Genomic DNA, 21979 nt, shown 5'->3' with positions numbered 1-21979 from the left:
GCACACGAAGGCGATAAGGAATGCAGATTATGCGAAATCTGCCGTGGCAGAGCATTATTGGGAGAAGCAACATCAAATCTCCCCAGGTGAAGCTACTATCATCGACCGGGCGCATAAGTTTTGGGACCGCAAGTGGCTCAAGAGCTTGCGGATTATTAGTTCCATTGGGAACAACATTAATAGAGATAGGAGTATGCGGATTCATCCCCTCTTTGAGACAGTGATTCTTAGAGGGGATGAACGATTTAACCTGACGAGCTCCCGAGCCACTTCCAGTTCCGTTACGCATGAGAACAATGCACGTGTTATTGAATCACGTGACATGTGCCGTGAACCTGCAGGTATTTAAGATTGCACTGCAAAAATAAAGCACACTGTTGAGAAAGAAGGCAGAGCCTTCGAAAGCTTCAGTTTTTAGCACTTTTAATTCTGTATATTTTATTGTATTTTATGGCATTCTTTTTCTTTTCTTTTTATATACTTATTGTAAATTGTAATTTAGTAAATTAGCAATACCAGTTATTAAACTATTAATTTTGTTTTTTGTTTTATTATTTCAACGCAAGGTTGGTGTAAACTACTAAAAATTTATATTAATAATAATAATAATAATAACTAATGCTAAAGTATGCTACCGGTCCATATTACCTCAGTTGCTTCCCTCAGTTGTGCAATTTGGATGGTTACAAATCTGTACTCCAAAGAGCTTATTCCACCTAATTCTATGGTGCTCAGTTGAATTGAGATTTGGCAGAAAAGCCATTGCATTAGGCTGAAATCGCTCTCATTTTTTTCTGGAACCAGTTCTATCAAATTCTGGCCTTGTGAATGGGAGCATTATCCTGTTAGAAGAATCCAAATGAATACCCTGCAGATATGGAACAGTGTAACTGGATAGAAGCATTTTATATATAACCTCTTGCATCCAAATACTGCTCCACTGGTTTTTACTGGGCCAGCATGCATCACAAAAGCACTCCCCAGATTAATATACTGCTACCACCAACCTGCATTGTTGATACCTGACAGGATGGAACTATGGACTCTTCAATTTTGTCATTCTGCTCATTCCATGAGCATAAAACAGCAGGAACCAGGAGTCATCAGATCAGGCAATGTTTTCTCAGTTCTCTGTGACAGAGTACACTCCTTGTACTCTGTAACACCAGTGTCCAGCATTGGTGTTATAGAGTGAAATATAACTATACGTTCTTGTTTTTGATGAGAAGAATGGAACCTGGTTCAGTTGCCAACCACAGCATCCCATCTATGATGTGATACAAGGTGTGCATTTGTGAATGCCTCTTTGGTTACCTCTCTGTTGTACTGGGTTGTTATTTAACTGATTACAGCCTTTCCCTTATCTTGCACAAGTCTTGTCTGTCTCCATTGAGCTCTCATGTCGATCTTTCACAGCATCACAGGATCACTGTTAGTTACATATTATTTAATTACTGGACCAGTCTTTATACATCCAAGTCACAGTTGTATGTGAAAGCCCCAGCAGGGTTGCAATGTCTGAGATTCTTTTACCAACACATCTGGTGGCCGATGTCTCAGAATCTACCATGACATCCTGAAATCATTTAAATCTTTTGTCTTAGTAGTGGCAAATGATGCAAGAAAGCAAGCTTATATAGCATCAGCAAAAAAATAAATTAATTTAATTAAATTAAAAAATGCCATTTAACCTATTCATCCCATCCAACATTTTGTCTAGTTGTTCCAGCAGTCAACCACCCATTGGCTAAAGGCAAACTTTCACACATCTGTTCTGCAACCATCCTTCCCCAATTTGAATTTATGCATCCTCATGTGTACAGTCTGAGTAAGAGGAAGAATCCCATTGGGCTTGCCAAATCCATTCAAAGCCTTAAACGCATCAGTCAGACTGCATTGAAGGTGCCTAGTCTCTAGATGTGGCAATTTGCAAAACTGAAGCCTTTCTTGTTAAGAGCACCCTTTACTCACCAATCTTGTTGCCCTTCTCTGCACCCACTCTAGCAGCTCTACATCCTTCCAAAAATGAGTCCTCTAGACCTGTATGCATTACTCAACAATCATATGATCACCTCCTTATCCCTGCTAGCAAAATTCCTGTATATCATTGACAAAACCCCATGTGCTGTCCTGCCAGCCTGTCTGCACTAGTCTAGGGAACATCATATCCGACTGCACAATTGCTCCCAAGTCTTTTCTCATTTTTCACTCCTGAATGTAATACCACACAGTTGCTAAGTTAATCTGGGATTACTGCTACCCATATGCAGTACTTTACATTTGTCAATGTTCAACTTGAATTGCCATTTCTCAGCACAACTGCTTAATTTTTCTAGATCTTGTTGCAGTAGCATACTGTCATTAACCACACCCTGCCAACCTTTGAATCATCTGAAAACTTAGACACCAAGTTTGATATACCTTCATCAATATCATTGATAAATACACAGAACAATAATGGGCCTAGCACCAAATCATGGAGGACTCCACTGATAACATCAGTCCACAGTGAGCAGCATCCGTTAATAAAATCTGTTTGTCTTCTCCCACTGAACCATACCTTTATCCATAGCAGTAGTTTGCCCTTAATGCCACACTGCTCCAATGTGTACAGTTGTGTTTTATGTGCAACAGTATCAAAAGCCTTCCTGAAATCTAAGTATATATCAAAATAATTTTTGCATCCAGTTCCTTTGTTGTTGCATCATAGAATCCAATCAAATTTATCAGAAAAGATTGTCCCTTGACAAACCCATGCCGTGGTTGAAGTATAACTGCACTCCTGTCTAGATGGTCCTGCATTACCTCTTTAACCAGTGACTCCATTATTTTCCTTGAAACAGAAGTTTAGCTAACAGGTCTGTAATGACCTTTGATTTTCCTTTGTGAATTTAAGATACATTCACACATCTCCAGTCCACAGACTTCCTCTGAATCCAAGGAGGCTCTCATAATTATGGCTAATTGTCTGCTTACCTCCTTTGCTGCCTCCCTTAATATAATTAGATAGGTCCCATCCACCCCAGATGCCTTTCTTACATTTAATTTCAGCAATTTCTCTTCCACTTCCCTCTCAGTTATTACAAAATCCTTTTAGTTCACTGGTAGAGTTTGATTAACTTCTGGCATCCACTCCCATGTGTTAATGTATATGCACAGTACTTATTCAGCTTGTCAGCAACCTGAGCAGGATCATCAACAGTTCAACTATCAATATCAAGTGAACCTATATGATTCTTCCCCTTCCTTCTTGTGTTTACCTAAGAAAAGAATTATTTGCTATTTTTCTTTGCATCCATTGACAAAGATTTCTCATAATCTGCCTTAGCTTGTCTAACATTCTTTCGGACTTCATTGCAGACTAGTTTATATCTATCATAGTCTTGTTTATCACCTGATAATTTATATGCATCCCATGTATTTTTCTTCCCTGCAACAAGTCTCATTAGTTCATCTGATATCTGTTTAGGTCTAAGTCTTACTCCTGTCACCAGCATCCCAATTACTGGCGAGTTGCCCTTCTGTTGCCATGTACCATCTGGGAGAGCCTTCGCTCACCTCGAGCATTGATGAGCCGTGGTCATCCAACACTTCACCAGCAGTTTGTGGGTTTCCCCTCCTCAGACCACTTTTGGTAGGTACTAAATATGACTGACTGTGAGCACCCCACCAGCCGTGCCATTTCAGATATGCTCTGAGCCAGTCGTCTGACCATTACAATTTGGCCTTTGTAAAACTCGCTTAAGTCTGCTGCCTTTCCCATCTGAAGAGCAAAAGAGTAACAATGATTAACGGAGCTCAGTATCAGGTGTTTTTATACTGTGTCCCGACCTGTGCACACGCCATAGTTCACCTGTAGCTGCTTCAATTTGCATAATGACTCGCTGGTTATAATGTTTTGGCTCATTGGTGTTATAGCATTAGCCAAAAAAAAAAAAAAAAAAAACCTTCCCATTTCACCCATCCAGTCACTCCAAATGTTTGTCTAGTTCAGCATTAAATTTATTTAAGCTTTCAACTTCCACAACAACAAATGAAAGTCTGAATCAGCAATCAACTACCCGCTGGTTAAAGGCCAACTTCTGCACATCTATTCTACAATTGTCTTTCCTCAGTTTGAATCTGTGTCCCCCTCAGGTTCCTAATCTGAGCAAGCACAAGTGCAAAAGTATCCCATCAGCATTGCGCCTGCTCAAACCATTCAAGGCCTTATACACCTCAATCAGATCACCTCACAAGTGCCTGGTCTCCAGATGCTGCAACTTGCAGAAATTAAGCCTCTCTTGGTAAGCCTTTCTTGCACCCCCTTTATTCCTCTCACCAATCTTGTTGCCCTTCTCTGTACTCGTTCTTGCAACTCTACATCCTTCCTAAAATGGGAGCTCCAGACCTGTATACACTACTCAAGGTGTGGCTTTACCATTGCCCTATACAGAGGAATAATTACCTTGTTTCTGCTAGCAAAATTCCTATTTATCATTGACAAAAATCCATGACCTGCTCTGGCAGTCTGTCTGCACTGCTGAGAGAAATTCATATCTGACTGCACAATTATTCCCAGGTCTTTTTCATTCTCCACCTCCCTAAGTGTAGTACTACATATTTGGTATGTTTCTCTTGGGTTACTGCTACCCATATGCAGTACTTGGCATTTGTCAATGTTAAACTTCAGTTGTCAGCCCATCTGCCTAACTCAAGATGCATTGCAGGATCATCTAGACAAGACTGCAGTAATAGTTCAGACACAGCATGGGTTTGTTAAGGAGAAGCCTTGTCTGACAAATTTGATAGGATATTATGATGTGGTTACAAAGGAACTGGATGCGAAAAATAGTTTTGATATCATATATTTGGATTTCAGGAAAGCTTTTGACACTGTTGCGCATGGAAGACTATTGTACAAATTGGAGCAGAATGGTATTAAGGGTAAGTTGCTACAATGGATAAAAGGATGGTTAAGTGCTAGAAGACAGAGGGTGGTAATCAATGGGTGCTGCTCTTCTTGGACTAATGTTATTAGTGGAGTCCCACAGGGTTCGGTGTTAGGTCCACTGTTGTTTTTTATATTTATCAATGATATTGATGAAGGTATATCAGGCTTAATATCGAAGTTTGCAGATGATACAAAGGTTGGCAGGGTTGTTAATGACAGTAATGGCAGTGTGCTACTGCAACAGGATCTAGATAATTTGGGCAGATGGGCTAAGAAGTGGCAACTGAAGTTTAACCTTGACAAATGCAAAGTACTACATATGGGTAGAAGTAACCCCAGAGAAACGTACCAACTATGTGGTACTACACTTAAGGTGGTAGAAAATGAAAAAGACCTGGGAGTAATTGTGCAGGCAGATATGAAGTTTTTTGAGCAATGCAGATAGGCTGCCAGGGCAAGCATGGGGTTTTGTCAATGATATATAGGAATTTTGCTAGCAGAGAAAAGGAGGTGATTATCCCTCTGTATAAGGCAATGGTCAGGCCACGGCTTGAGTACTGCGTACAGGTCTGGAGGCCTCATTTTAGGAAGGATGTAGATTTACTTGAGCGTGTACAGAGAAGGGCAACAAGATTGAGGGGAATGAAGGGATTCTCTTACCAAGAGAGGCTTAAGTTCTGCAAATTGCAGTGGCTGGAGACTAGGCACCTGCGCGGTGATCTGATTGAGGTATGTAAGGCCTTGAATGGGTTGAGCACGCTGAATTCTGATGGGATCCTTCCACTTGTTCAGATTACGAACCTAAGGGGACATAAATTCAAATTAAGAAAGGACAGATGTAGAATAGATGTGTGGAAATTTGCCTTTAGCCAGCAGGTGGTTAATTGCTGGAACAAACTTCCATCTGTCGTTGTGGAAGTTGATAGGTTGAATAAATTTAAGGAGGAACTGGACAGGCATTTGGAGGGAATGGTGTGATTTTTTTTTTTTTTTTTTTTTTTGGCTGATGCTGCATAAGCTCATACATTTGCTTTCTTGCATCACATGCCACTACTACTACTACTTTTCTAGATCCTGTTGCAGTATCATACTGTCTTTAGTGTCATTAACAACCCTGCCAACCTTTATATCATCTGCAAACTTGGACATTAAGCCTGATATACCTTCATCGATATCATTGTTAAATACACAAAACAACAATGGGCCCATCACCGAACCGGGGGGGGGGGACTCCACTAATAACATTAATAGACAAAGAGCGGTGTCCATTTATTACCACTCTCTGCCATCTCCCACTCAATCATCCCTCTATCCATTGTAGCAACTTGCCCTTAATGCCGTACCACTCCACTTTGTGCAGCAGTCTTCCATGTAAGGAAGACTACTTTACAAATGATTTACAGATTTCTGGAAAGCTTTCCAGAAATTCAAGTATATGATATCAAAATTATTTTTTGCATCCAGTTCCTTTGTGATCACATCATAGTATCCAATCAAATTGGTCAGACAAGACTTCCCCTTAACAAACCAATGCCATGTCTGAACTATTACTGCAGTCTTGTCTAGATGATCCTACATCAATTCTTTAACCAGTGACTCCATTATTTTCCCCAGAACAGAAGTTAAACTAACAGATCTATAATTGGCACCTCCGTAGCCAGGTGGAAAGGAGCAGCAGTGCGTAGCACATGCTTCTTGATTAGACCGGGGTTCGAGCCTGTCACCACCAAATACAGAGGATGCGGAAAGGTCAAGGGAATGACCACCGCATGTTTCCAGAGCAATATGGCCTTAGTTGCTAATGCTCCTAAAAACCAAATAACAAACAACAACAACAGATCTATAATTATTTGTGCCACCCTTTGAACTCCCTTTGTGAATCGGGGATACATTTGCATATCTCTAGGCCATGGGGACCTCCCCTAAATCTAAGGATGCACTCGTAATTATGGCTAAGGGTTTGCTAACTTCCCTCGCTGCCTCCTTCAATATAACTGGATAGATTTCATCTGCCTTAGGTGCCTTTTTTAACTTCATCAATTTCTGCTCCACTTTGCTCTCCGTTATTACAAAATCATTTAGCTCCCTGTTAGAATTAAGTAAACTTCTGTCCTCCCCTTCCTTGCAGAATTCTTCCTGTGAATGTAGATGCAAAATACTCATTCAGTTTATCGGCTATCCAAGCAGAATCATCAACAGTCGAACCACCAACATCGAGTTCCCCAATCTGATTCGCCCCCTTCCTTCCTTCCTTCCTTCTGGAGTTTACATAAGTAAAGAAGTCTTTGTTGTTTTTCTTTGCATCCTTTACCAAGGATTTCTCATAATCAGGCTTCTGTGACACCTGATAATTTACATGCATTCCACATATTTTTCTTCTCTGCCATGAGCCTCATTAGTTTATCTGACATCCATTTAGGTCTAAATTGTGAACAGTATTTCTTAGTTGGTATGAAAAGCTTTGTAGTTTCCAAGATTAATTCCCATTTAGAATTTGCTGTTGGTAACATCATCAGTTGGTCCCACTGTATGGAATTTAAAAACTGTCTGAGACCACTGTAGTCACCTTTACGAAAACAAAAACCCTACCCTTTACCCTTGAGGCCTTATACATCTCAATCAGATCACCTTGCAGGTGCCTAGTCTCCAGATGCTGCAACTTGTAGCGCTTAAACCTTGCTTTGTAAGCGCACCCCTTTGTTCCTCTCACCAATCTCGTTGCTCTTCTCCGTACTCGTTCTAGCAACTCTATATCCTTCCTAAACTGAGGCCTCTAGACCTGTATGCAGTACTCAAGGTGTGGCCTGAACATTGCGTGGTGTTGTCTTAACTGAAAAAGGAGTCACTAGGTGTAGAAAACAGGATACACTTCTTTAATTTAAAAAAAAAAAAATTATCGCATATTTTTTTTCTGTTTAATGTTTAAAAATTATATAAATTAAGTATTTACTGATTTAATCGATTATATTTGTAATTCATCGCATATTTTAAGGTTTTTTTTTTTTTTTAACTTTTTCTAGTATGGAGGATATACCACAAGCAGTAACCAAAGTGAAAAGTATGCCTCATAGCCCAAATCCAAGTGTGTCTTCAAGTTTAGCTGATATTGCGGCGCAAGCTGAACTATTACAGGAAGCTATGGACCCCAATCCTATGTTTTCTAACAGTACAGTCAGCTTAAATAGTCTTGGAATGAATGATTCCGTGTTTGCTGGAGATGGACAGTTTGATGCCAGTCAAACAGATGGCACCAGGTGGAAAGCTACCAGCACATTTGGTGGAATTTTGCGAATTCCAAAAGAACCTCTAAAGAGAAGAGTTTCTCTCCAAGAAAAAGTAGAAATTTCACAGAACTCTGAAAATACCTGAGTAAGAAAATACAAGTGTTTGAGTGCATGTGTATATGTTGACTATTTATTAAATGTGACATCGTTTGCCATTTATTTGACTGGGAGGTTTCACGTGACTTTCAGCAAGAACCTCTATATTGTACAGTTTGTGATTTTGCAGCAAAGTATTAATCATATTTTTGGACTGTTTTTGACTACTATCCCATGACACATTTATACAATGAACATATCTGTTTTTTAAAAAAAAAATCATTGAAAAAGCTTCAAAGAAAATGCTTCCTTTCTTACTTCATTTTAACTCTTTCATGGATTTATTAATTTTCCTATGAAATTATCAAATTTGAGAATTTGGATTTTAATGTGTTTGTTTGTGTGTTTGTGTATAAATATTTATTTATTGCACTATAAAAGAAATCATTTCTATTTACTTAAATCTTTTTTATGATTGAAAATTACAAAGCATCTGTTATTAGTATGCATGTGAAATGACAACTGCTCTCTCTCTCTCTCTCTCTCTCTCTCTCTCTCTCTCTCTCTCTCTCTCTCTCTCTCTCTCTCTCTCTCTCTCTCTCTTTTCCCCAATAACTTTATCTCTGGTGGTATTTCAGGTGAGAATATTTTAAATTTTATAGTTTTAGTGTTGCTTTCTAGCTGTTTTAAAATTTAAACTGCAGTTAATTTTTTTGGTGGTTGTTTTTTTTTTTTTTTTTTTTATTTTGATTGTTTTTTTCAGTGTAGCTACTTCTTCATAAACAATTGTTCATCCAAGAAATCAACTTTAATTAGATTGTGTTTACCTCAAAAGGTCCTTATATTTCAAGTGCAACTACTTTTTGTCATTAGAACTAGCATTAAATTTTGCATTAGTATCAGTATAAACCTGTTGTTTAAGATCATTGTTTAATTTTATATGTTAATTTTAATGCTACTTAGTTTTGGGGGGGGGGGTTGTTAATTTTGAGTTTTTTTTTTTTAGGTCTTAATTGTTTCACTTATTGTTTGGTTAAGATTTCCATTTTAGGAAACTGAAAAAAAAATAACAATAAATAAAAAAAAAGTATTTTTTTTCCCTTTTCTGAGCACTGAAACGAGTTACAGATTGAATTTTTATTTCAAAAAGAGGTGTATATGAAATCAGTAGGATGTGGCATCCATACAGTGAGAATAGATTTATTATAAATAAATAAATTTATTCTCTGAGGACAGAGCTGTTTTATGTGTAAAATGTTCCATTATAGATGACATTTTATTTCCATTTTAACATTTTCTTTAGAAGAGGAATAACCATATTGTTATGGGCCATATCCAATCAGCAAAATGATGTTAACCATCCATCTGACAATCTTGAAAAATCAGGAATAACTGAAACAACCTTGAAGTATTTTTAAATTGAAATATCAAAAAAAAAAAAATTAACTGACTCATTGTAAAACATTTTCAAATGAAAATATATACTATAAACTAGTGATGCAGAACTTTCATTTCTGACATATATTTGATATAACATTTGTCTGCATGAGGAAATAATAAGCAAAACAAACACTTAAACTTCTATAATAATGATCACAAAATAAAATTTAAAAAAAAATAATAATAATACCTAAATAAATGTAGTTATTGAGCTTGTATAGCAGAAACTAATTGTTTAATATTAGTGTGATACTTGTTGTTGCCATATTGAATTCAGATTTTCATCTAAGTCAATTCTAGTGTGCTGATTTGTTTAACTTCATCAATGAAAATTCTTTTTCACAGAACTGTATATTCAGGGGAAAAAAATGCTTGCATAAACTGCTGCCTTCTTTGAATTTTTCCCCATAATTCAAAGGGATTTTTTACATTCCGAGGGAATTCAAATTATGTCTTCATTATTTATATGCCTTTCACAGGATCATTTTACATACCTTTAAGCAAAATTTAAAGTTTTTTTAACATGCAAAGGGGTTAAGAATAAAATTTACTTTGGCTTGAACTGTAAATTGAATTTGGTGGAACAGTTTTTGATGTGTAAACTGTTTATGTTTATTACAACTAACATGTATAGTATTAGTATTGCTGTATGGCACAAGGAAACCCCAAACTTTTGCTGCATCATCAATGTGTAAAATTAATAATAATAGTAATATTATTTGCCGTATAGTGCAAGGAAGCCACAGGCTTTTGTTGGCTGGCAAAAAAAAAAATAAATAATAAATGGATGAATAAGAAATTACAAATTACGTGATTCCCTCCTCACACAGGTAACTATCCAGTTGACCTTTGAATTCATTCAAACTGTAGGCCTCAACTACCTGCGAGGGCAACTTGTTCCAGCAATCAACAACTCACTGGCTAAAAGAAAACTGCCTACAATCTAATCTAAATCTCAACCACTGTAGTTTAAATTTATGACTCCTAGTTCTGAAATTCTTTATAACATTGGTTCTTGTTTCCACCTTCATTCATTTTACTAATCCCTCTCAGAGCCTTATAAGCCTCACTCAGGTCACCTCTAAGGTGCCTGATTGCCAAGCTCTGCAGCCCACATAATCGGAGTCTTTTCTCATACGGTCATCCTTCTGCTGATCTCCTTCACGATGCCCATCTTTAGATCCTTTCAAGAATCTCAAAATGTCTCCATACTTCAGCACAGTATTCCAAATGTGGTCTTACAGTTGCCTTATGCATTGGGATTACGACCTCCTTATCTGTGCAGGATAACGTTCGTTAAATCATCGATAGGACACCATGGACTTTCCTGGCTGTCTGTAACTGTCCCATGCTATCTTTTTTGCTCTATTTGATCAGCCAGCTCTGCAGTCATTCATTTCAGCACCCTTGTGCAATAATTTCTTAATGGTATGTAGGCGGTCATGGCTTCTGTGATTTTGGCTTTAAAAGTATTCCATAATTCAAATGTATTTGCCATCCCTCAACAATCTACCCAATTCACAGATACCATATAGCTCCTTAAACTATCAGAGTCCCCCCTCTTCTGAATTCGACATTTAACTGCTGCAACATCTTTCATCATCTTCCAACTGATAATTGTGTGATCACTTCCTGACAATGATTCCTGTATTTTAAGCCCTGTGATGTCATCTAATTCGTTAGTAATGATGAAGTCAAGAATATTCTCACCTCTAGTATTTTCTCTAACATGCTGGCACAAATAATAATACTGAACAACAAATTTTGGGTCATATCTTGTTACAGATATGAAAGTAAGTTTACTTTATAGATTTTTGGGGTGCTAAACATGGAAATAGTGCTTAAAATGGCAGATTGGTTCTTGTTTTCAAAAAAGTAGTGTTTTATATTTATACAAGGTATTTTGTATTTATATGGCAGCAAGATGTAGCTACGAACATACCCATATGGAAACTTTTTGCTTTTCGTTTGGATTCGGCCAGAGCATCCCTTTTCACCGTCTAACAATAATCAGCTAACATGGTGGCACTCCATTTGCTTTTGTATCTTTGTTCCATTGCTGTGATATCTTGATGGAAGTGCTCACCATGCTCATTGCTGACTGCACCACAGTTTGGCAGGAAGAAATCCAGGTGTGAGTGCCAGAAATGCATCTTCCGTGACATGTTGCACCCCAGTTTTTCATAAGAAGTAATGAGATCTTCCACAAGCTGCCTGTAGTTGCTGGCTTTAACATTTCTTAGAAAACCAGTCACCATTCAAAAGGCTTTCCACGCTGATTTCTCGCCATCACTAAGGGCACACCCGAACCGTTCATCTTTAAAAAGTTGCCTTATTTGTGGACCAATGAAAATGCCAGCCTTAATCTTCTCTGTACAAAGTCTTGGGAATTTCTCTTGCAAAGTATGTGAATGCAGGACCGTTCACCTCCAAAGTCTTCACAAAATTTTTCATGAGCTCCTGTTTGATGTGGCGTGGTGGAAGCAAAACTATTTGGAGCTACTAGACTTTCAAATGCAACATTCTTCATTCCAGGTGTTAATGATTTTCGTTGATTCTAACTCCTCTTCTCATAGTGCATATCCTTGGCACGGCTATATCACTCACAGAGAAAGCAATAATACTCTTAGTGTAACCCTTTTCTAGTCCTACTAAATTGGCAATTACCTTTAAATTACCATATCTGCCACTCATACTTCTGATAGTGTACAAATAAGAGGATGTTCTCCATGTTTGCCCATTTCTTTTTTGCGGACAGCATACTCAAGAGGTATTGAAGGCAGCATATTTCCATTGTGTAATAACACAGCCTTAAGGCTAACCTTATATGTGTTTATAAATAGTCACCATTCTTCGGAAACGTGCCTCATGTTCATTGCTGCCATTAGACCATCAACATCCTTACAAACAGTGAGTTTACCTTCTGTTTGATAGAATTTATCATAGTCTTTATTTCGGGTACGAAATGTCACTTTCACAGAATGATCTAGAAGATTACACTGTTGTAGCCTCAAAGCCAAAAGCTCTTCCTTATTCTTCAGCAATTCGAGATCACTGATGAGGTCATTATGCTCACTTTCTGTGATCTTATGTGGTTCAGAAGGATAAAGGTTTGGATAAAATGGTGGATCCTTTGACGTAGATGGCTGCTGTACTACTTCTTTGTGTATATCAAGTTAATGTTCATTAGTGTCTTCATCAGAGTGTACAGAAAAATGGTCAGGTGGTTCAGGAATTGGTAGTAGACATGGGACGAATTGCAGATGGTATATTTGGGTACGTCACTGTCCACTTTTTCTTCATTATCATCCCTTTTCTAATAGGAGGCACCATACAGAAGTAAGAATCTGTGATGTGATTTGTTGGCTCCCTCCATATCATTGGGCACCACAAAAGGCATAAAACATTCCTTTCGATTCACCCATGTATTGAATTTTGATGAACAGGTAGTTCAGCATATGTGTGGAGCCCAGTTCTTGTCCTGATTGCCTATTTTATACCCCTACTTTGAGTTTTGCCAAGAGCCATAGTTATAATGTAGAATAACTTGCTAATATGAAACCCCAATTTTAATTTGAAAACAAGAGCCAATTGACAAATTTTAATGTGGTTTTTGTGTTCAGCAACATGAAATTAGTCAAGATTGGGTATTTTTGTTTTCGTATCATCTCACAACCTGCCACAGTTCGATTGCGGAGAGTTTCCAAATCTGTTTCCATAAGTGAGGAGTTGTACCACACTGCTGCAATAACCACTGGCAGAACATTGCTCGCGCAGGGTAATCTGCTGGTGACAAGGGCTGTACCCATTGCAGATGGTAAGGATACAGTTGATGTTCTCACAACACTCTCCAAATAGTCGAACGCTGAACAGCCAGTTGCATTGCTATTCTGCGTGTGCTGATTCCAGGAGTAGCATGCACAACATTCAAAATCTCCTCCTCTACTTCAGGAGTCTTAGATCTTGGTCGTCCTCTGTCGGCATCACAAGGTGTAAAGGTCCCATGTTCACAAAGGCAGCGATGGATACCTTCAAACGTTTTCCTCTCTGGACATCTTTGTTCTGGGAACCTTTCGTAGTAGAAACGACAAGCCTCCAGAGCATTGCCATCCAACAAACTGTACATAAAGTGTATATCCGCTTGCTCCTGATTTAAGTACATGGTTGGAATGGAAAACCACCAGATTGAAGTCTTGTCTAAATGATCCTGCAGTGCTTCTTTAACCAGTGCCTCCATTAATTTTCCTGGAACAGAAGTTAAGCTCACAGGTCTATAATTACTTGTGTCAGCCTTTGATCCTCCTTTGTGAATTGGGGTCACATTTGCACATTTCCAGTCTATGGGTACCTCCCCTGAGTCCAAGGAAGCTCTCATAATTATGGCTAAGGGTTTGCTTACTTCCTTTGCTGCCTCCTTTAATATAACTGGATAGATCCCATCCACCCCGGGTGCCTTTCTTGTGTTTATCTTCAACAGTTTCTCCTCCACTTTACTCCCAGTTATTTCAAGATTCTGTAGCTTACTGCTAGAGTTGAATACACCTCTGGCATTCCCCTCGCTGAATAACTCCTCATGTGTGAATGTCGATGCAAAATATTCATTTAGTTTGTTAGCTACCTGAGCAGGATCATCAACACTTGACCCATCAATATCAAGTGGACCAATCTGATTCACCCCCTTCCTTCTAGAGTTTACATAAGTAAAGAACTCTTTGCTGTTTTTCTTTGCATCCCTTGCCAAGGATTTCTCGTAATCTGCCTTCGCCTGCCTAACCTCCTTTGTAACTTGGTTGCATATCAACTTGTATCTATCATAGGCTTCTGTGTCATGTGTTAATTTGTATGTATCCCATGCATTTTTCTTCTCTGCCATATGCCTCATTAGTTCATCTGACATCCATTTTGGCCTAAACCTTGAACAATATTTCTTAGTTGGTATGTAAAGCCTAGTAGCTTCCAAGATAAGTTCTTTGAATGCTTCCCATTTTGAATTTGCTGTTGGTAACATCATCAGTTGGTCCCACTGTATAGAATTTAAATACTGTCTCAGTCCATCGTAGTCGCCTTTACGGAAGCAATAACCCTTCCCTTTACCCCTAATGGTAGTTACCTCTTTGAGTAAATCCCACTTCAGCACACTGTGATCACTGCCACCTAGTTGCAGACGATACAAAGGTTGGCAGGGTTGTCAAGGACACTACTGACACTATGCTGCTGCAACAGGATCTGGAAAGGTTGAGCAGATGGGCTGAGAGGTGGCAAATGAAGTTTAACATTGATAAATGTAAAGTACTACACATGGGAAACAGCAACCCCAGAGCAACGTATCAACTCTGTGGTACTACACTGACAGTGGTAGAGAAACTGACACTGACAGTGGTAGATTCTCTCAGTACCTTGTGATGAAGGAAATCACCTGCAGGTGATAAGACATTCCGGTTAATAACTCAGGAACCAAGCACTTCCAGAACTATGTTGATATAAAATATTTTTATTGTCTACATATGAGGAACTCATTCCTGAAGTTATGCCGTGTATTTTTGAGACACCCTGTATACACACACACACACACATACACATTGGTATATGCTGTATATCCTCAGCTAATTTTAGATTTCTGCTAATTTTAGGACTACAGCACTGGTTGTACGTTTAATATCATTAGTCTCCACATTCTCTCTTTACTTCCCTTAAAATCTGACAGTCTCTTTTGTTAACATCATCAGTTGTTGCTCCTGACAAACACACTCTTGTTCTCGACCACCTATCATTATTACAAAAAAATGTTAACCCATTTCTCAGACAATAGTCTCCCCCAATTAAAGTAGATCAGCTGCAACCAGTCTGTACTTGACTTCTTTTCTGGGACCCAAGTAGGGGGTCATCACTTGACACTTCAGGAGATACTTAAATCCTAAGTTACATTTGTTTCTAGGGCAAGCACTTGTTTCTTCAGTGACTCAAATTCTTCTCATAATGCACCAAATTGTAATTATAGATTGGTACACTCCTTACATCGGATGCAAAGAAAACAATCACCAGATGAGCTAGGTCTGTCTACCAGACGACCCTTAGAATATATGCCACAAGCTATATAAACAATGAAATCACGACTCACACTGGAAAAGCACACGAAAGTAAATGGATCTTGCAGCAACCATAATTTAAGTAAATGAACTTTATAAAGATTACAAAATTTAAATTTACAATATATTACAGAATTTATGTTAACAAAATATTGCAGAAATTAAACTGTTGATTAAACTTAAATCACTGAAGAAGTTAAATTTAAGCTACCGAACAAAAGTTAAGAAATTCCCGACAAAATATCGATAACAAAGGCTATCTGAATATTAAGCTGTAGCTTTCCAAATACTTTCAAATTTAAACCTACAATATACTACAGAATTTAAATTAACAGAGTATTATAGAAATTACACTGCTGACAAAACTTTTAACCACTAGTGAAATTAAATTTAAGCTACCCAATGAAAGTTGTGAAGTTCCTGTCAAAATATTGATAGCAAAGGCTATCTGAATATTAAGCTGTAGCTTTCTAAATACAAATATAAACTAACCTACATGTCTACAGAAGTCAAACTATTTATTAACTACAGTTTAGTATATTAAAAACAAACCTCAAAATTATTTCAAAAAATAACCTACAATTAAGTGCTTTGGAAATATGCATCCATGTTCTGTATTCTCAATCCCAAATCAAGGTGTTTAACCTCTCATATAGGTACCAGTCCAGTTGACCATTGAATTTTCCCTAAGCTGCCAGTCAGCTACCCACGAAGACAACTTATAGCATTAATTAACAAACTGCTGACTATAAGAAACCTTCATACAGTTCACTGTACCTCTTCACTCTTAATTTGAATTTATGGCCTTCTATTTCTAGCATCACGTAAAACTGTGAAATTTTCACCTTTGTTCATTTTATTAACCCCTCTCTGAGCCTTATAGATTCCCAATCAGATCCTCTTTAAGGTACCTAGTTTCAAGTTAATCATCTCTGTAGCTGACCTTTTCGAAGTGTTCCTCGTATTAGCACCCTTTTTGCCCAGTCTCCCATCTTTGAGACTTTTTCAGGAAGCTTGATGTCATTTTTTGAGTGAAGCCATACCTGTGTACGCAGTAATCCCAGTATGGTGCAATATATTTTTTATGATAATTAAGCAGTTATATATAGTAGCTGTACCTCATAAGAAAACAGTTATTATAAACTTATGAATGTATGTGCAAGTTCCACATATTTTTAAAAACTTAAAAATGAAATTACCCTATTTAGCAACAGATTATTTGCTAGAAGTTATCCAGTTTGTTTTTTCAGCAGGGCCAATAATGTGGTTAAAAAATTAATAGTCATTGCCAATTTCAGTAATGTAGAATGAATGTCTATCTTTACATTAAACAGTTCTACAAACCTCTATTAAAAATTTGACAAAAACTGAAATACTTTCTCTTATTATAGATAGTATTAAGAGTACCCAGATAATTTTATAGTCTTAGGTTTCTCCTGTCCTCTGAGATTCAGGGCATTGCAATTAAGTGATTAATTGAGATGACTTGGATTGCTGTTGTGGACAAAATGTATGTTTATTGCAATAAATATAAATGAAATACATTTATTACAAATTTTTTGAAGCATTTGGCCAAGCATATCATTAGAAATAATATTAAAATGATAAATTCATTTTTCTGATGATCTTGGTATAATTCTTGAATGCATCTGTTCACAAACTTGAATTTCTGCACTTCATTAATTCTATTTCCAGTTTTGAATTTTGAGAAATACAAAATGATACAGTTCAAGAGTATGATTAGTATTTTTTTTTTTTTTTTTTTTTGGCTTAATTATAAATGACAACCAGGATCATGCCCTTTCCCTCACCCTTTTCTCTCACAATTGTCATGTTCTTTAACTTTGTACCTTTACCTTAGCACCCTTGTTAGCTTAGAGAAATTGAACTATTCACCTCTTTTTTAACATAAAGTTCATTGTTGGCACTTGAATAATAGTCCCCAGTGAACTATTTTCTACTGATGTTATATTTTCTGGTATTCTATTTTAATTTTTTTAAGGTTAATTTTTTTTCATCATTTAATTTGTTGGTTAAGTCAAATAGTGGTAATAGCTTGCTAAACACTGCTCTGAGCCTGAAACAGTGAGTAATTCAGTTTACTAGACAAATAATGATAAATAGCCATAACTTGACTTTAAGCCTGAAGATCTCTAAATGTTCCTATGAGTTTCTTGTTCCATGCTCTCTTAGTATAAGGAGTGAATAAGTTTTAGAAAAGTCTGTCTTAATCCATAAATGGCTTTCCATGAGAAACTTTTTTCATAAAGGTGATCCATCAACTTTTGTTTAACATTAGATGGATAAGTTTTTACATGTAATCCAAATTCATAAATAACTTCTGTTCTTTCTGAATTTGGAATTCTGAAGTTCCTGAATTGAAGTGTTTTAGCTTTCTAAAACACTTGATGATCAAAACTTTTCAAATTATAAATTATGAGGCTGTCATAAACCTTATGACAGCCTCATATTAAAAGGTTTATTTCTCTCCCAAAATTATTTCTAAGTAATCATAACTATTTAAGCACTTATCAACCAAATTATTTTTATCCTGGTTGTAAAAGTCTTGTGGTTGCTGCTGGAAACATTGTAGGCCAGCCTACTTCATATTGTCCATTTCGAATCAACTCTCTTTAAAATTAGTTTTTAATTTCCCAAAAACATGCAAGATGACAAAGTTCAGGTTGTATAGAGGGTTGTGATAAGTCATTTTGCTTACTCGTGTTCTGCATTGTGCTCTAATAAAATGATTCCTTTAGTCAACAAACATCCAAGCATCCTGTTTTTGATATAAATGTCACAAGATCATCTTGTCATATGACATGATACAGCAGCAAACCTGTGTTATATTATGAGCCTAATCTTTTCAGTACTTTCAGACTTCCTAAATGTTTTCAGCCATGGTAATTACAGCTGTTATTATTTCATTGCATCTGATTGGTTGCAGCAAGGTCCAAAGATGCATTTCCTTCATTTTCATAATGTGTTGGATACCACACCCCGAGTGCATTCTTTTTGGTCATTGTTGGGACATTTATTTGCTGTCCACTTGATATAAATCTTACTGTAGTCTTTTGTGGATTGATGGTGCAGCTAGATCCATAGTGTAACTATTTCTGTGGATAGATCACATTGTGCTTAGATATACCACACTGCCCTTTTATTATAAATGTCACTGTGACTCTCCAGTTGTAATTGTAATATGCAGATATAGAGTTGTGCCATCTGCTCCATTATAATTCTTAACAAATAGAGCTCCTCACCAGTGGCAGCACATAATTTATTTTCAAAAATCTTGTTTTCATTTAACCTTTTCATAAGTATGTACACACACCTTTTTGAGAGCCTTTCTTTCAGTGCAGTTTCAACAAATTACATCTGTATATGTGCATATTCTCTTGAAACACTACAGATGTGTGCTGCTTCTATCAACTGTATTTACAATAATAGCCATTTTTACATTTACAGTACTTTCAAAAATCAGCATAGGATGGGGCGTAGTTGCTCAATAAGATTCAAGACTATGTGAGCTTACACAAGGCCAAAATGAAGAATTTCTGTAGAATACAGATCCAGCAGTTGATGAAACTGAATCAACTAATACATAAAGGATCAGTTCAGGACCTAAAAAAAAATGGAAAAAAATTTACATGAACATGTGTCCAATTCTGAACATTTAAGGAGCTATGTTTGTTTGAATTTTAAAAAATGGCCATGGTTTTCAATGGTAAAAAATAATAAAGAAAAATAAACAGACACATATCTAGTAAAATTCTTGTTCATACTAGGTACATATTTGCTTATCCTTATTTATTATTTTTTACCACTGAAAATGCCATAGCCATTTTTTTAAAATTCAAACAGTCATATATTTGTAACCATTCAGAATTGAAAACTCCAGGAAAACAATGAAAAAGGTATGGAACTTTGGTGGATATTTTATGAAAAACCATGTATATAAATGCAGAAGAAGAAGAAGAAAGGCAAAGAAAAAAATAAGTAATGAAAAGCTTTTATTTTTTTTTTTTATGTTTGACAGTAATCTTGTTCTAAGTTTGGCTATAAAGTCAAAATAGAAAAAAATTAATATTTTTTCCTATTAAAAATATATCCTATTAAATTTAAGTATAATTTAATATGTATTTAAAAGCATTTATATACATAGTTTTTCATTTTTCAAGCTTCCAAATTCGTAAAACAAATTCACTCTGGATCGTGTGTGCCTTAAAAGATGGTTTTGCAAAGAGTAGAGATGATGTTCATGTCTAGTAATATCATTGGCTGTCTGCACCATTTTACTAATCTGAATTCCATCTCTAAATCTTGGACCTTAAGGCCCAATATTCTAAATACTTGTCATTAAAGTTCAATAAAAATTTTAATTAAATATTCCACTAACTGTTATTTATTAGTGTAATAACAATTCTAAATTGTGGAACATAGCATGTAGAAACTTATGTTTACATAAGTTAGTGATTACACTCATTAACAAATGAATTAATTTTATTTATTAAAAAAGGGATCAATTTTAAACATAACTAAATTTTTTAAATATTGATAACAAAAAGGAAAAAGTATTTTACTTAATTTTCATTCAAATCTAGTTTTGTTTGAGATATAAGGACTTTCAGTAAATGAAGACAAAAGTGAGGGACTAATTGCTTTATAGGGATAAAAAGAAAGCACATCAGGTTTCTGAAAATTTTTTACATTTTGTGTATAACTGTGGATCATAAAATGTTTTAATGATGTTTTAAAATTATTTTCAAAGGATTTTATTTAGAAATTGAAAGTAAGATTGTGAAGCATTTAACATGCTGTTATTTTACCATCTGTAACATTTCCTACTTATGGATGCAATACTTTGTTGTTGATACTTAAGAAACTGAGATAAAAATATAACATTTTCTTTATATTTGAATGGAATTCATATTTTTGTTTTGTTTTTCAGCTGAGCTGAATAAATTTTCCTTTTCTGTATAAAGATTTTTTTAAAATTAGGTAAATTCATTTTTTTATTGAACAATTTTATGAAAATATAAATGATTTTTTGTTTGTTCGACAGTGGTAAAAGTCTAAATTTTATTAAATTAGTTAACCACACAGTTGTGCAAATCTACATAACAAGAACATATAAGTTTGTTAGTGAGTGATACCTTTTGTAATGTATAATTTTATAAATTTTAATATGACCTTTCCATTATTAAACAGTAAGAAACTAGTTACACACAGGCTTAAATTTTGTAATCTTATTCGGACAGGACCTACTTATGTAAATCACAAAAAAAAACAAATTAAACTTCCTCTTAAACTGAATTCTTTTCAAAAAGTCAAATGAACTGTACAGACAGTTGAGCCCTTTTCTAAATACACTGTGTTACCAAAAGTATCCAGACACACTTGGAATTTAGAAAAAGGAACCTTACTTACTATCTACTTGTTAGGAATACATATTAAAGCAACTGTGTTCATACTAGAAGTAATCAGAACAACAAAATATAGTATCTGAGCTGATATGCTGAGCTTAGCAACTTACAACAGAGTCGTCATAGGCTGCCAAATTAGCAATCTGTTCATGACATTGCAGGAAAACTGCAATCCCTAGATTGGTGTTTCCAGACTGTGCTCTGTAGATCCCTTGGGAGCTGCTTTTTAAACAAAATCTAAATATAGTTACAGACTGGATGTCGCACCAAATATGAGAACTCAGTTGCCTACAATCACTCCCAACTTTAAAGGACTTTGTGAGGTGAAAAAACAACACCATTCTTCACACTAGTGGCCTATGAGGTACGATCGATTGTATAGTCAGATAGTGACAGTTTATTATTCAGTTATTTTTTGTGTCAGTCTGAGAAAAGTAGAATGTAAATATATAATTAATCTGTTCTGAGATATAAATTTTTAATTTTGGATAACTATCGTCTGGGCAATATATTTAAATGAGCTAGGATGTGAGGATCCATGGTTATTTTTCGAAGCAAAAAAGTTTGAGATACATTGCCCTAGACCAATGGCGGCTGATATAATTACCAGATGGAATCATCATAGTGCTACTATAGTCAGGAACCGTTTGGGTAGATCCACAAATTTATGGAATGAGACTGGAGGGCACAGGATACTCCCAACTGGGGAGGCTGCAGAAACTGATATTAATACAAAGACAATATGCAGGAAGGCGCCTCCGTAGCCAGGTGGGA

The 21979-nt window shown here is 36.2% G+C and overlaps 1 protein-coding gene across 1 annotated transcript in view; it reads left to right on the top strand.

Annotated features, from left to right (window-relative positions):
* Positions 1-8426, top strand: part of LOC150089672 (transmembrane anterior posterior transformation protein 1 homolog) — a 309390-nt gene extending 300964 nt beyond the window's left edge. Inside the window, exon 14 of the mRNA XM_090389591.1 lies at positions 7954-8426. Within this exon, the coding sequence (XP_090245717.1) occupies positions 7954-8302 (349 nt within the window). The 3' untranslated portion in view covers positions 8303-8426. The remainder of the gene's footprint in view (positions 1-7953) is intronic.
* The last annotated feature ends 13553 nt before the right edge of the window (positions 8427-21979 follow it).

This window comes from Mastigoproctus giganteus, chromosome 2 (assembly GCF_048544385.1).
Source record: "Mastigoproctus giganteus isolate SK-2022 chromosome 2, ASM4854438v1, whole genome shotgun sequence".
Lineage (NCBI taxonomy): Eukaryota > Metazoa > Arthropoda > Arachnida > Uropygi > Thelyphonidae > Mastigoproctus > Mastigoproctus giganteus.
The sequence above is the reverse complement of the archived record's forward strand: the minus strand, read 5'-3'. Positions and strand labels throughout refer to the sequence as shown.